The 14,387-nt window shown below is 47.7% G+C and overlaps 1 protein-coding gene across 5 annotated transcripts in view; it reads left to right on the top strand.

Annotated features, from left to right (window-relative positions):
• Positions 1-14,387, top strand: part of Exn (Ephexin) — a 197,379-nt gene that overhangs the window by 147,800 nt on the left and 35,192 nt on the right. For all 5 annotated transcript variants that reach the window (XM_075686831.1, XM_075686833.1, XM_075686829.1 and 2 more), the window contains exon 13: positions 7,110-7,546. In XM_075686831.1, the coding sequence (XP_075542946.1) occupies positions 7,110-7,546 (437 nt within the window). The remainder of the gene's footprint in view (positions 1-7,109; positions 7,547-14,387) is intronic.

The following is a 14,387-nucleotide window of genomic DNA, read 5'->3' on the forward strand; positions in this document are numbered from 1 at the left end:
ATTGAAGAGCGTGCCACATATTATTGCAGTGCTGGGTTATGTCTCAAACCTGGCTCCATATGGTAGCGTGGCAGAGGCTTCGAGCGGAAGAAATCTGAAGCTCAAAAGTTGGGAGAGCGAAAACAAGAAGGTTTACTGGCACTTGAACAAAACCTATTTACATTGTTGAATAGGAAAAACAGAAAGAAGTCAAGTGTTTAGCAATGAGCGTCTGGATTAGCCTCATTTCCATAGCACAGAGCAGCATCTTTTCTCTCTGCACTGCCATTATAATGCCTCTGTCCAAACCCTCCCTCCTGGCGATAGCCAATCACACACAAGTCACAACCCACCAGGATGACAGCCAATCAAGAAGCTCAAACAACATTGTTGCAGACGGAATATCAGACCGGCAACCCCACCCAGTTCCAGCGGGCGCAAAGGCGGAGAGGGGGTCTGGCCATGGGAATGGGAGAGAAGATCTTGACTCCCAACTGGTCTTCTCCGCAGCTTCTCAGTAGAGGGCAGGAGCCAGTTCGTGGCGCCTTTCTTCCAGGAAATGTCCATGAGCCCTTCGTGTCGTCTTGCCTCTTTCAGAGTGGCAACTCTTTTTTCCCTTTGTAGTGCTTCTTCAATGACGAGGGGAGCTTCTTACTAGAAAATTATCAGTGCCCAGGATTGTGTGGGAACCGTCCTCCGACTGTCTTCCCAGCATAGCTCTCGCATTCGGCTCTTGCGTGTGACAAACAGCGTGTTGTCTACAGCAGTCATAACAGCTTCCTCTGCCTCCAGAATAGTCACGGAGGGTAGCAGTCACCACTTATGCTGGAGAGATGACTTCATTTTCAGCAGATTAATGCCAGAAAATCGCCATTGATTGCCACATTGTCGGGTATGTCGCCGGCCAGATTCTTCAAGCTGTCTCTGAAACTCAAACACGTGTGCAAGCAAGCGCTCGGCCCCTTCTTAAGAAACCAGGTGAAATGAGGGATGGTGATCAATCTTTCTTTAGTAGCTGTTTGAGAAATGAACACACTCAAAACTCTCTGGAATCGCTTATGCTGATAAATCAGACGTGCTATGTTATGCATCTATGCACACAATTGCAAAGATAAAAGGCAAACTGAAGTAGCAATTTTGAGTAAGGGTGAAGAGCAACTCTGGACTGCTGAGAAAGAGCGAATAAGTGCCTCTGCATTTCTATTCAATTTGCCCTTCTTGGACTTTATGTCAAAATGATATTGCTGCAAAATGATGCTCCACCTCAGGAGGTGGCTGTTCTTTGATGTCATGGTTTACAGCCAGGCCAGGGGACAATGGTCATTCTCTAGGGTGAATTTGGCACCCCAAGATAGCATTGCAGCTTCTGAATGGCCCACACAATACAAGCTCATTCTTTTTCCGATGCGCAGTATGCCATCTCACATGAGCTCAGTTTTCGGCTTAGATAGAGCACGAGATGTTCGTTACCATCGTCATCCCTCTGGCAGAGGACAGCACCTAATCCTCGATCACTCGCATCACACTGGACCGTGAATTCTCGATCAAAATTGGGAGCTCGCAATACCGGGCAGCCAATCAATCCAGCCTTCAGGCTTAAGAAGAAGGCAGCTTCCTTCTTTTCATCCCAGACTATGTTTGTTGGTTCTGTCCCGAAGAGAGCATCGGTCAGAGGGCTTGCCAATGCTGAATAATCCCAGATGTAATGATTGTGATACCCAGTGAGCCCCAAAAACGCCCGAATGTCCATCTTAGTTTTCAATCAAGGAGAGTTTGCTACAGCTGATATTTTTACCTCACTAGGTTTCCTAAAACCTTGACCTATGTGGCAGCCTAGGTAGTCCACGGTCGCCCTTGCAAGACGACACTTCTCGGCCTTTATGGTGAGCCCAGCTTGACACAAACGGCTGAGCATCACTCTAAGATGCACCAAGTGGTTTACCATGAATCAGAAAAGACTGCGATGTCATATAAGTAGGGCATGGCAGATACTTCACAACCCTGTAGAACCCTATCCATGAGGCGTGAAAAAGAAAAAGGAGCATTTTTGTGTCCGAAGCTCATCATTGTCGGTTGATAGCTGCCTGTTGGTGGTGTGACGAATGACGTGCATCTGCAAGCTTGCTCAGTGAGCAGTAGTCTCCAGTACCCTCGAGTAAGGTCTAGTGCAGTCACATAGGCTGTTCGGCTCATCTGTTCCACCTTCTCCTGAATATTTGGAATTGGATACACTTGATCCTTGGTGAGAGTATTTAATTTCCGATAGTCTACTATAAGCAATGGGTATTTACCCTGAGCTTCCGCCAAGATCATAGGTGAAGCGTATCTGCATGCTTCTAATTTGAGCATGTGCTTCACTTCCCTGACAAGGATTTCTCTTTGCCTAGGATAGAAACGATAACACTTTGATTGCACTGGCTCCTCAGACGTCAGCTCAATATCGTGCTCAGTCATATCAGTTCTACCCATTCTGTCGACGAAGCATTCATCAAACTCTCCTACAATATCGCCAAGATCATACAACTGTGATTCATTTAGTTTCTCTCTCTGCACAGTCCTCTTCGGAGGTTCTTGAGTGCTACTTCTCCCCCCACTTAGACAAACCAGGTTGTCTTCCATCTCTTCAGGAAGGTTTATGGTCATATTCACCACTGCCTCTCTTTGCACGTAAGGTTTCCTTAAGTTACAATCATAAATATGCATCTCTTTACATTTCCGTTGGGTTTTCACCATGTAGCTTGTGTTAGAGAGCTTCGGAACCACTTCAGTGGGCCCTTCCCACTGTACTTCGAGCCTGTTTTGCCTTGAGGCTCTTAGTAACATTACCTTGTCACCGATACGGAACCTCCTCTGATGGGCGATACTGTCATAGTAGATTGAATTGAGCGTGAGCTGACTTCATGCTGGCCTCCACAAGCCCTTTTGCATTATGCAGATGCTCAAGCAGATTCAAAACAAACTCCACCACAGTAAAGTCTTCTCCGCATCTTTTCCACGTTTCCTTGCCATTCGCGAGTGACCTTCCGTAAACCAACTCAGCAAACCAGTAGATTCAAGTACAGTCGAACCCAACTATATTGAACCCATTTACATAGAACTATCCTGTATATCAAACAATTTCTGAACACAGTATAGCTACATTAAGTATATATAGCAAAAATTATGCTTATATCGAACAAAAATAACAGCCACTCCCGATACAGTATTGACATGTGAACTCTTTTATCTTTTACGGGTGAGCACTTTTACCATCCACAAAATGTTATTGCTCAGTGCAGGACGCGTCTACATGTATCAGAAGTTTCTAGAATGTTATTGATGCTTCTATCCGCTGTCTGTTGTCGCCGAACCTTGTGTAATCTGATTGCATGTATGCGCTAGGCGAATGGCGCAGAACTTTGTGGAAGGCATGCGGGTCCCAGTGATTACTCTGGAACATTCGACGACTGCTGTATAAAAGTCGATGCGCTTGACCCACTGATCAGATTTTCGCCGATCGCCGACCGTGTTCGCCACTATCGTTGTGCTATAAGTGTAGCCTGTTTTGTGGGCACATGTTCACCCAATAAAAGTTAGTTTTGTCATTCACAGTATCGCTACTGTGTTCTTCAAAGTCACCACCAGGTGACAGTACATATATTGAATGTCAAGCGATGCAGAAGTGCTCAAAAAGTTGGGTTTCCCTCGTGCCAGTGGGGAAACCCGGCTTCATTCACCCACTCTGCCTGCTGTGACCGCGCACCGTGTTGTGTGAGGGATGGACACCCCCTGCAAAAAAATGATCCTGGCCCACCCACAGCGCTTGCTCAGACAGCCAATCAGGGGCTCTTGCCAGGATGGTGGAAGTGCAAGTGGTCTCACTGCCTTTCTGGTTCATTGTGTTTGCGCCTTGAGGGCCTTCTCCCGCTTGTGCTGCCGGCTAGCGCGAAGTGACAAAATTTGCTTTTCACTGTGAAGCTCGAAATCATGAATCGAGTCGAACATGGTGAGAAGTCAGATGTTGCCACACCATGCGAGATTCCGGGGAGCCCTCTCAGCATGATCTTAAGAGAAGAATAAGGGGAAGATTAGGGCTAAAGCAGACCAACTCGCGACCCGGTGCCTGTCGCGCCAAACTCATACACACGGCAACGTCGAGGCGGCTGTGTGTAAGTGGTTCATCTGAAATTGCTTCAGACGTGCCAGCTTCCACGTGCCCGGTGGTGACTGAAAATTCTGATGAGTTTGACGAAGCCGTTGCCAGTGTTGCCAAATTTTGGAGCGAGCTGTCAGAATTTCCACAAGCTGTTGGCGGATCAACGATCGATGAGTTTGTGAGTGCAGATGGTGGTGTCACGACCACGGGAGAGCCGAAAAACGAAAATTACATTGCCAACATCGTACCGAGCACAAGTGATAGTGGGCACAATGAGGATAGCAATAATGATACTTTGCCGACATCATCCAAAGTTATTGGTGCACTCTCACTAGTTCGGCGCTCTTGCATGAATGTGGAAGGTTGCAGCCTCAGCTGCTCCAATCATGCGAAACTAAGCTAGTTTCATCAATAAAGTGCTTTTATGAATGGTATGTGCTTTCATGATGCCCAATCCTTCAGCAGGCTTATATTGAATTATGCCCTATATCAAACTGATAGGTGTTTTTTTTTTTTTTTTTTTGCAAGTTCAATATAACCGGGTTCGACTGTAGTACCGACCGCAAAGCGGAAAGTGCTGCTGGCAGGCATGCATCCCCCTTACTTCCATAACAGAGTCCTCTAAGGACGCGCCTGAGAAGGAAATGCCACCTTTCTACGCTGTTACTCTGTGGGAAAAGATCAACAGCAAATCCACAATGCTTCCTGACGTCACCTTACGCAGCGCAAGTGCTTCTGAAAACTTCGTGGCCGGGCGTAACATAGTTAGAGTATACCTGTACCCTGTCTGCCACAGGAAGTGGCCCAACTGCATCTATCGCTAACTGCTGAAATAGCTCTGTAATAATCAGTACTAACCAACGTTTATAGATACATCTTCAGTTTCTGAACTCCTCACTGCGCCTGTGCGCAGCAAGCGGCCCACTGTTGTTCTCGTCACCGCAGTGCTGCCATCGACCTTGGCACCAAGCATGCGAGCATCACCTACTATGGCCTGGTCCGGTTATGGTTGTTTGTTGTGACGCTCGGCGTTTACATAGGGGCTCGCTGAATAAAACAGCCAGCTGGCTCCACAACTTTTTTATTCTCTTATATACGAAGAACCTAACTGGGAGTATAGAGCACACGAGCTATCTTTTGTTGAAGTCTGAATAGTAAAAGCAGTGCATCCTGTAAACGTCCTGGTTTTAAGTAAAGTGAAAGCCGTTTCCGGGAGAGATCTTCGACTCTCCGCGCATGAATTGTCTGATGCGGATAAACACCGCATCTTGCTGTGACATAAGGTAATTAAAATTGGGCGGCTTTTATAATTGTGCAGTTACACATGACTATTATTAAGTGCCATGTAAGGCTGTGCACCAGGGGTGGGATCAGAGATCTTTGTTCGATACGCATTCTGTTCAGTTGCTGCAACATCGCAAAGTGGCAGTATGCAAAATTTGTGAGAATTGGGTGAAGAGAGCAGCCAATCACCAAGCGGTGAACTCCCTGGAAGTTTACTTCCCTCATTTGTCGTCTGCTTGCAGAGGGTATACTATAAAACAAAATGTTTCTCGTCTTCCGATGAATGAAATCTTTATCTAAAAAATTTATTTTTTTCTTCTCAAGCTTAGACACGTTTTCAAGTAGTAATACGTGTGGCTACTACAATTTATAACTATTAGTTTCTCTGCATCATCCCTAGGTGGTGTCATGCACAGCGAGGAAAAGAAAAAAGAAAAAAAAGAAAACGGGCACAGTGGTGCACTATTCAAGAGGCAACAACATTCCAGTGGCACGCTATTTTTGCACCATTTGTTTCAAGAAATGAAAGCGACGCCGGAATTCGCTTTCTGCCATTTCTTCAAATGCTTTTCACACCTCCTCTTGCTCTTGTTCCTGACCATATTTTTTTTTTCTTTCTGCTGTTGTTTGAGCTGAAGTATAATATTCTAGGCACCATGGCTGATAAGGCATATGTCCGTAGAAAGTGGTGACCCTTAGGGATATTTTCCAGTCGGGCCACAACGTGATTCTACTACTTGCTCATGCGCAAGTTCCCTTTGTCTTGATGACCTTTAATGTTATCAAATTTGTGGTTGCTTTACACATTAATTTACAAATAACTACTGAGCCTATGCTAACAAACTTTTTCAATAGCGAGCATGGTTATCTGAGTATTTCTAGTACTATTGCATTCATGCACAGGTTGTCTCATTAAGCCTCTCAACATTGCCTGATTAGAATAATGTTTCTCCTGGACTCAATGTTGGTACATCTTTTTGTTTTCTATTTTGGGCCACAAGAATCTGAGCTTGCATGTACAGTTAGGAAAAGTTATCTTCAGTTACAATAATAAATCTTACTCTGTACAACGTTTTAGTTCTTGCGATATACAACCCTTCAAAATTTTCTAATCTCAGCAAAGCAACGTATTGCTTTCACCTATGTACCATGGTATTGCAGAAGAGGTGTGCAGTATTTCACAGAACCAAAGTGTATTCCTTTCATCAGACACATTTTTGCATCTCATAAAAGTTATAGTACAAAGAACAGTTGTCTAACCATCTGGTTTGTTCTTATTAGAACATGCCCTATGGTAACCTGAATTGAACTCAGACACTTCTTTCAAGTTTTATATTAATGTGTTTGACTTTAGTATTGTGCATAATTCATCTATTTATGGATAATGCATCCTGTAAGGCAGTGCCAAAAATACAGTAGATGATAAGGGGCAGACAGCTAATACGTAGCTCATCAGGTACTTATGAACTACAATTGCATAGCTAGGCTAGTATGCATGACGAAAAAAATTGTTGACTTGTACAAGCATTTCTGCCCATGCTCCTGCCACTTACTTGCTTGCACATAAATGAGCTTTTCATAGAACTCTGAAGTAACCAGATTATACGAGTGATTGGAAAAGAGATGCTATCTAAATGATGTGAAAGGTATGAACATCAAACGGTGTGAATGTGAGTTGCTTAGAAGTGGCCTGACTTGTTTCCTGCCGCAGGTTGTAGCCGACTGTAACGAGGGCGCCCGCAAGATGGCGCGCATGGAGGAGATGCTGCATGTGTCACGCACGCTCGAGTTCCGTGAGTGCCGCGCAGTGCCGCTCATTTCGTCCAGCCGCTGGCTGGTGAAGCGAGGCCCGCTCGTGCGGGTGTCACTGGACAGCCGGAGGCGCACCTGGGGCCGCCTGGTGCAGTGCGCGCGCACTTCGCTGCACTTGTTCCTCTTCACCGACCTGCTGCTGGTGACCAAGCGCAAAGGGGACGACTACTACGCCGTACTGGACCACTGCCCACGCAACATGCTGCAGGCGTGCACAGAGGCCCCAGCCACGCTGCCGTCACGCCTGCCCGACTGCTGTCGTCACCTGTTCCAGCTCACCCTGCTGCAGAACAGCGCCGGACGCACGGTCGAGATGCTGCTGGCTGCCGAGTCCGAGTGAGCCTCATTGCTTGACCTACACTAGGTGGCACCGCCATAATACCGAACTGGTACAGTGAGATCTCGTTAAGCCGTAGTTGGCCGGAGCTCGGAAGAAGTATGTACTAAACGGTAGTACTGCTTAACTGAAATAGCATGAGATCGCCCACTTACCTGTCAAAAACGGAAGTCGCAGAGGGTGTGATGAAAGGGAAAAAAACATGCATTCTTTAGTCAATTCGCGCGACAAAAGTGTTATTTTTGATTGATGCCGCGGAGGCCTAGCAGCGAGGACAGTGGCCTCAAGCTTACTGAAGCTGCGAGCCAGCTTTTCAGCCAGCCCCCTCTTCTCGGCAAACACTTACATGGCAGATTGCTTGTTGGCATTTCATGTTCTCCGTGCACACGGGCGGTAGCGCTGCAGAAGTCATGGGGCACCTTTTTCATTGTAGGGTGCTGTTCTCATCGCGATGATTGCATTCACGAGGGCAACGTAACGCGCAGCCTGTGCCACTGTCGGGCCTGAATCGCCCGTGCTGCCGCTTTCCGTGTCATTCCAATCACTATCGCTAGTCAACACTTCGGCAACAACAAAGGCAGCCATGGCGAAAAGTCGAACCTCGTAGCCGACATGTCTTCGCGGTCGCAGCAGCGCTGCCGAGCAACAACTTCGCATTCCAAATGCCACACACCGTAGTCAACAGTACATCCCTGTCGCGTGCGAGCACCAACTTCTTCGTGTCACATTCGATAGCATGAATGATGTCTAATTTTTCTTCTATGCTGAGCACCTGGCGTCTTTTTTTATCCGAGCTTCGGCATGATGCAAGTCCTTCTTTGCACGATGCCACAGTGCTCTCTGGCACGGCGCATGGCGCCGAAATGATGTTGATGTGGCTTAACGTGCAAACACACTGGGCGCTTGGAGGCCATTCTGATCTCTAAGGCTTGTTCTGCCGGGCAGCCCGATGGAGACGACGCACCGCCGTGTTTGCGCGACAAAATGTGGGAACACTACATGTTAACTGATACGTATGCAATAACCTGGTACGGTTTATGTGGATAGAAAACACAATATGTTCAATGGCCACTGAGTCGGGGATTTGACTTTACTACTTTTAAAACAAAACTACTGTTTAAGCGGGCACGGTTTAACGAGGTTTTACTGTATTGATTAGATACTCTGGTGGCTTATTGCGTGGCTTGCGGCACGGCTGCCGTATCTTGCAAGCTATCTGCAACGTCGACAGAGTACACTCGCACGGGCCTCGTCTTCAAAGCGATCTGCGATGTGGACAAAGTACACAGAGTGCTGGTACCTTCGTATGTGCAGTGCTTTCGATGTTTAGTTCGTGTTGCAATGAGAGACGGCACGAAAGTCAATTTTCTCACTGCTGCTGCTGCGCTTCCTAACAGCGAGTTTCCGCAGTCATCGAGCAAGATGTGTTCGTGTTAACCTGTGCACACGTGACACCGTGCTTGTTAATTTAGTTGGTAAGCCAATGCTTGCAAGTTTATACAGCTGATAAAACTAATATCCTTATTTCTTATAGCTGTCTACTAATTTGCTATTGCAATCAGGGCTTTGCCTTTCGGGTGAAACTGGAACTTTTTTAGACTACACACAGTTTTAAAAAATTACCCGTGGTAAATAGCACAAATATAGTCCTTGAGCTGGATGAGGTGATGATAATAATAAAAATGTTTATTTCCCATCAAGAAAGATGGAGGAGGCTGCAGGTAAAAGCTGCACAAACAAACGGCAGCTCGACAGGCGCCCGCAGCCCCCTCTACAAGGCGGCAGTAAAGAAAGGTTACAAGAAGGAATGCCAAAAACATACATGATGAGGTGGTTATTGCTTGCACGAGAAATTGAGATGCATAATTGACTAATTATAGGAAACTCACTAATGAACATTTTATTTAATTACTTTACAGCACACAATGTAATTTAATTGTAGCCGGTGAGTCCAGGAGGCATGTACACTTGGAACGAACTCTTAGGATGGCACTAGTTTCAAGATATTTAGTCCCATAGCGGGCAAAGAAATACATTGGTGGTTCAGTTACTCTTATTCTTTGCTGCATGAAGTGGCGTTCTGTAAAAAAGTAAGTGAAACAACTGTGCATTTATACCACAAGTTTGATGGCATACATCTTGAAACCTGTGCCGTCCTCAGAATTAATTCCAAGTCGATATGCCCTTGCAAGCTCACTGGCTACAATAAGTGCGGTAAAATAATTAGTAAGATCCAAATTAGTGAGTCTATTATGCGTTCTGATTTCTCATAGAAGTAACGTCCACCTCTTTGACTAATCCAGGTCAAAGATTAGAATTGTGCTATCTGCAGCAGGCAATTTTTAAAAGTTCTGTGCAGTCTAAATATAACACTCCTAGAATAGCTAAACATTGTACAGTGAATTCATAGCATGATGTTTGCCCTAGAATTTATGCTGCATTCAGTTTTAGGTTACTCCCAAAGCTCACAGACTGCTGTAAAGGAGCAGACACAAAAAACCACCTGTGAACAAATATTTAATGGTACGAAAAATGCGCAACTGTAGGGTTTGGCAAATATACGGTGTTGTCGAATATTCAATTAAATTAATCTGTATTCATTATTTGCTTTGATTCAAATTCAGGTATCTGATATTTTCAAATTATTCAGCACTCCCGAATAGGCAGCTGGAAGCCACAAAAACGGCCAGTACAAATACGCATCTCGGAGGCTATGCTTATATGTCATGGCTGCCATACAGCGACCATAAATCTCAAAGGCTGTACATTTTTGCATTAAGGAGTCGGAAATGTGCAACGCAAGAAAGCAAAAACGGTGCTAGCGTCCAACCGAAATGAAGTGGCGGAGTCTGCATCACCATAACCTTCAGCGAAAATCGCACGTGAATGACAGCAATGCCGGAACGCTTCATAGCTATTTGTACCTTTAAAGTGTTCATTCTTGCATTTACCGCCACACATAACACCGCGCTGGCTGCGGACTTTCATAATCCGCCTCTTTCACGGCGTGATGGCGCATGCGCCCTGCCCTGGCAGATTAGTCGTGAAACGTTTTGGAAAGGACGCGTACACAACCTGATATCGGGGCAATATCCCCCAAAAAAACAACAAGAAAGCCTACTGCAGCAAACACTCATGCCGTGTACCACGTTGGAACTTCACTGGTATATAGCTCTGTGTCGGTGCATAGCTGAAAACGTGCATACCCTAAACTGCAACTCCACTTCAAAACGAAAAGCGGCCAGGGTTTCATGCGGACTTCACCGTAAACCACGTAGTTGCTGCCTTGCATTGATGGCTAGCAAATTTATCGATGAAGCCATGTGTTACACTCAGGCACCACTTAAAGACAACACGTTGATGAAGCCTTGCAGTGTCAGCCCTCTTTTACTGGTGATGGCAGCGCATGCCGTACTTCACATACTCGTCTAAGGCACGGTAACACTAGGCCGGTATGAGACCGGCAAGACGCTGACACCAACGATCGGCCGCCTACTCAGCACTGTGTGGCACTGAGACTATTTTACCATTACACGCCGACAACAACGCGGCCGACGGCTGCAAGTTGTAGGATGAAGGGATTTCTTGTCAACGGCACCGACAAAATCTGCATGCCAACCATGATTGTTCGACCAAACTCCATGCGAGAAGCCGTCAAACAGACAATGCAATGGCCGCAGTGCCTTCGCTTGTATATATAATCAATTGCACTCAACATGAGTCGAAACGTGCCTTCGGAATTTCAATGCATAAGCTTCAGTCCTCTCAAGTCTTGGACGTGAAGTTTGAGCCAATGTTGATCCTGTTTAGCTAAGGTTGTGTTAGGCCTGGCCCCATCAAGTTCATGCAACCGCTACTGGTGGACGTGAACTTAAAAATAAGCAAACAATAATGTAGAAAACTGCTTTTAAAGCGGCGACACAACGCTGCAGCATGCGCCAACATCCGTATGTCACCGTTGTCGAGGTCGCATCCGCTAGTAGATGGGTAGGTCTGTAGGTGTTGTTACGCTGACATATTTTTTAATTACAGAGAAGCACTGTTTACCTCTGCTTCAAACGAGAAACAAGAGACAGCACATTCGGTACAGCAGCATAAACTATCACCTTGCTTAGTTGTTACCAACAGTGTTAGCGATGGCATCCACATTCTCTGGAGAGAGCTACACGGCCCATAAGTGAGCGCTTATGCAGAGCACAGTTTTCTCTAATAATACTGTTACGTAGGAAGACACCGACGAAAAGCTATTTACAAGTATATTTTGTGGGATTCTCCTCCGTGCTCTTGGGACAAAGGAACGACAACACAGTAGTGCAAACAATCACAAGGGCATTTATTGCACCTTTCATAGATCAATGCCTGCTAGCCGAGTTGCTATCCACAAAACATGCCGATGGGCGCGCGACAAATCTAGAAGTCCGACTTACCGCGACCTGATAGCGAGCGAATATGTTCGCCCCATGCTGGATCTCAACGCCTGGTCGTTCACGCGTACGTACTGTCACGCGAACGGTGTCCAAGGCGGCCATGCGAGACTGTCTCGCAGAAGCATGGGTCGGCGCACGCGCAGCATGGCACGTCCGTCCTGCTTGCTTCCCGAACCCAAAGAGAGAGCGCCTTCCGCTCCCGCACCCAAGTAACCCCGCCGGTAACAGCGCAACAGTCGCGCCATCTCTCGCGCTGCGCTTCAACCACATCAACCGCCGCGGGCGTCACCCAGGCCACGCGGCGAAGCGGGATTGCAAGAGATGGGGGAAAACAAGATATCTGGGGACGCGCGTGAGTCGCGCATCCCCACAATTTACAAGGCAATAAGCCGCAGTTGGCCTAGAGGCAACAGCCCGCGCTAGCTTCCAATCGTCGACGTCGTCTTCTTACTGCTCGGCTCTTCGTCATTGGAAATACTATCCCGTAGTACTACCCCCGGCGGCAAAAGCGCCGTCCCGGAGCGACTAAAGGCCGGACTTTGAAGCAGTGTAGTAGGTCTTGAGCCATCTGACGTGCACGACATCACTAGATGCCAGAGTAGATGACGAGGTTGAGCTCACAGAAGCAATTTCGTATGTCACAGGCGTCACCTGGCGCAGCACGCGGTAGGGCCCTGTGTATCGCGAAAGGAGCTTTTCTGAAAGCCCGACGTCACGAGAGCGCGACCACAGGAGCACGAGTGCACCAGGCAAAAACTGTACGTCACGGTGGCGGGCGTTGTACTGACGCTGCTGCGTGGTTTGCGAGTCCGTCAGTCAAGCACGGGCAAGCTGGCGTGCATGGTCGGCGAAGGCGATGGCGTCGCGCGCATACTCGGTTGTTGAGGTCGCAGGAGGAGGAAGTACCGTGTCAAGGGGCAAGGTCGGTTCGCGACCGTAGAGTAGATAAAATGGAGAAAATCCGGCGGTGTCGTGCCGGGAAGAATTATAAGCAAATGTGACGTAAGGAAGGGCAACGTCCCAGTCGTGGTGGTCCTTCGAAATGTACTTGGACAGCATGTCGGTAAGAGTACGGTTTAACCGCTCTGTCCGGCCATTGGTTTAAGGGTGGTATGAGGTAGTCAGCTTGTGTTGAATAGAGCAGGAATGCACAATGTCGGCGATAACTTTCGAGAGGAAGTTACAACCACAGTCAGTAAGCAGGGGGCGCCATGCACTAAGATAATGTCACGCAAGAGAAAGTCCGCGACGTCGGTGGCGCAACTGGTAGGGAGAGCCCGCGTGATAGCGTATCGGGTGGCGTAATCAGTTGCGACAGCTACCCATTTGTTCCCAGAGGATGACGTGGGAAAGGGACCGAGGAGGTCTAATCCAACACGAAAGAACGGTTCCACAGGGACGGTGATCGGCTGGAGATGACCAGAAGGTAGCACCTGAGGTGTTTTCCGACGCTGGCAGGAATCACAGGCAGCAACATAGCGTCGGACGGAGCGAGTGAACCAGGCCAATAGAAGCGGCGGCGGACGCGGTCGTACGTGCGGGTTACCCCAAGATGTCCTGCAGTGGGTGCGTCATGCATCTCAAATAGCACAGTCTGTCGTAGATGTTTTGGCATGACAAGAAGAAGATCAGGGCCATCAGGGAGGAAGTTCCTTCGGTACAGAATGCCGCCCTGGAGGACATATCGGCGAACGGATGCGTCGGTAGGTGTAGAGCGCAGATGCTCGATGAGTACTCGCAGCGATAGGTTTCGGTACTGCTCATCGGCGATGTTAGCGAAGGCAGACACAGAGCAAATGCCGTCGGCGGTTCTACTGTCGGCGGCGTCAGGCTCATCTACCGGGTAGCGAGACAGGCAGTCAGCGTCCTTGTGTAGTCGGCCAGATTTGTAGGTGACAGGGAACGAATATTATTGGAAGCATAAGGCCCAGCGACCAAGTCTTCCTGTAGGGTCTTTCAATGAGCATAACCAACAAAGCGCGTGATGGTCTGTGATAATGGAAAAGGGTCGGCCATATAAGTATGGGCGGAACTTCGCAACCGCCCAAACTAGGGCCAGACACTCACGCTCAGTGATGGAATAGTTGCGCTCCACGGGCGAGAGGAGCCTGCTGGCGTAAGCAATAACACGGTCATGGCCACGCTGGCGTTGTGCCAGTACTGCGCCAATTCCGTGACTGCTGACATCAGTACGGACTTCGGTAGGCGCAGAAGGATCGAAATGGGCCAGAACGGGAGGCATTGTGAGAAGGTCGATTAGAAGCGAGAATGCAGAGGCCTCGTTATTGCCCCACTGGAAAGGGGCGTCTTTCTTCAAAAGCTCGGTTAGTGGTCGTGCTATGGGCGCGAAATTTTCCACGAAACGGCGGAAGTACGAGCAAAGGCCGATGAAGCTGCGCACATCCTTGACACA

This window comes from Dermacentor variabilis, chromosome 3, assembly GCF_050947875.1.
Source record: "Dermacentor variabilis isolate Ectoservices chromosome 3, ASM5094787v1, whole genome shotgun sequence".
Taxonomy (NCBI): domain Eukaryota; kingdom Metazoa; phylum Arthropoda; class Arachnida; order Ixodida; family Ixodidae; genus Dermacentor; species Dermacentor variabilis.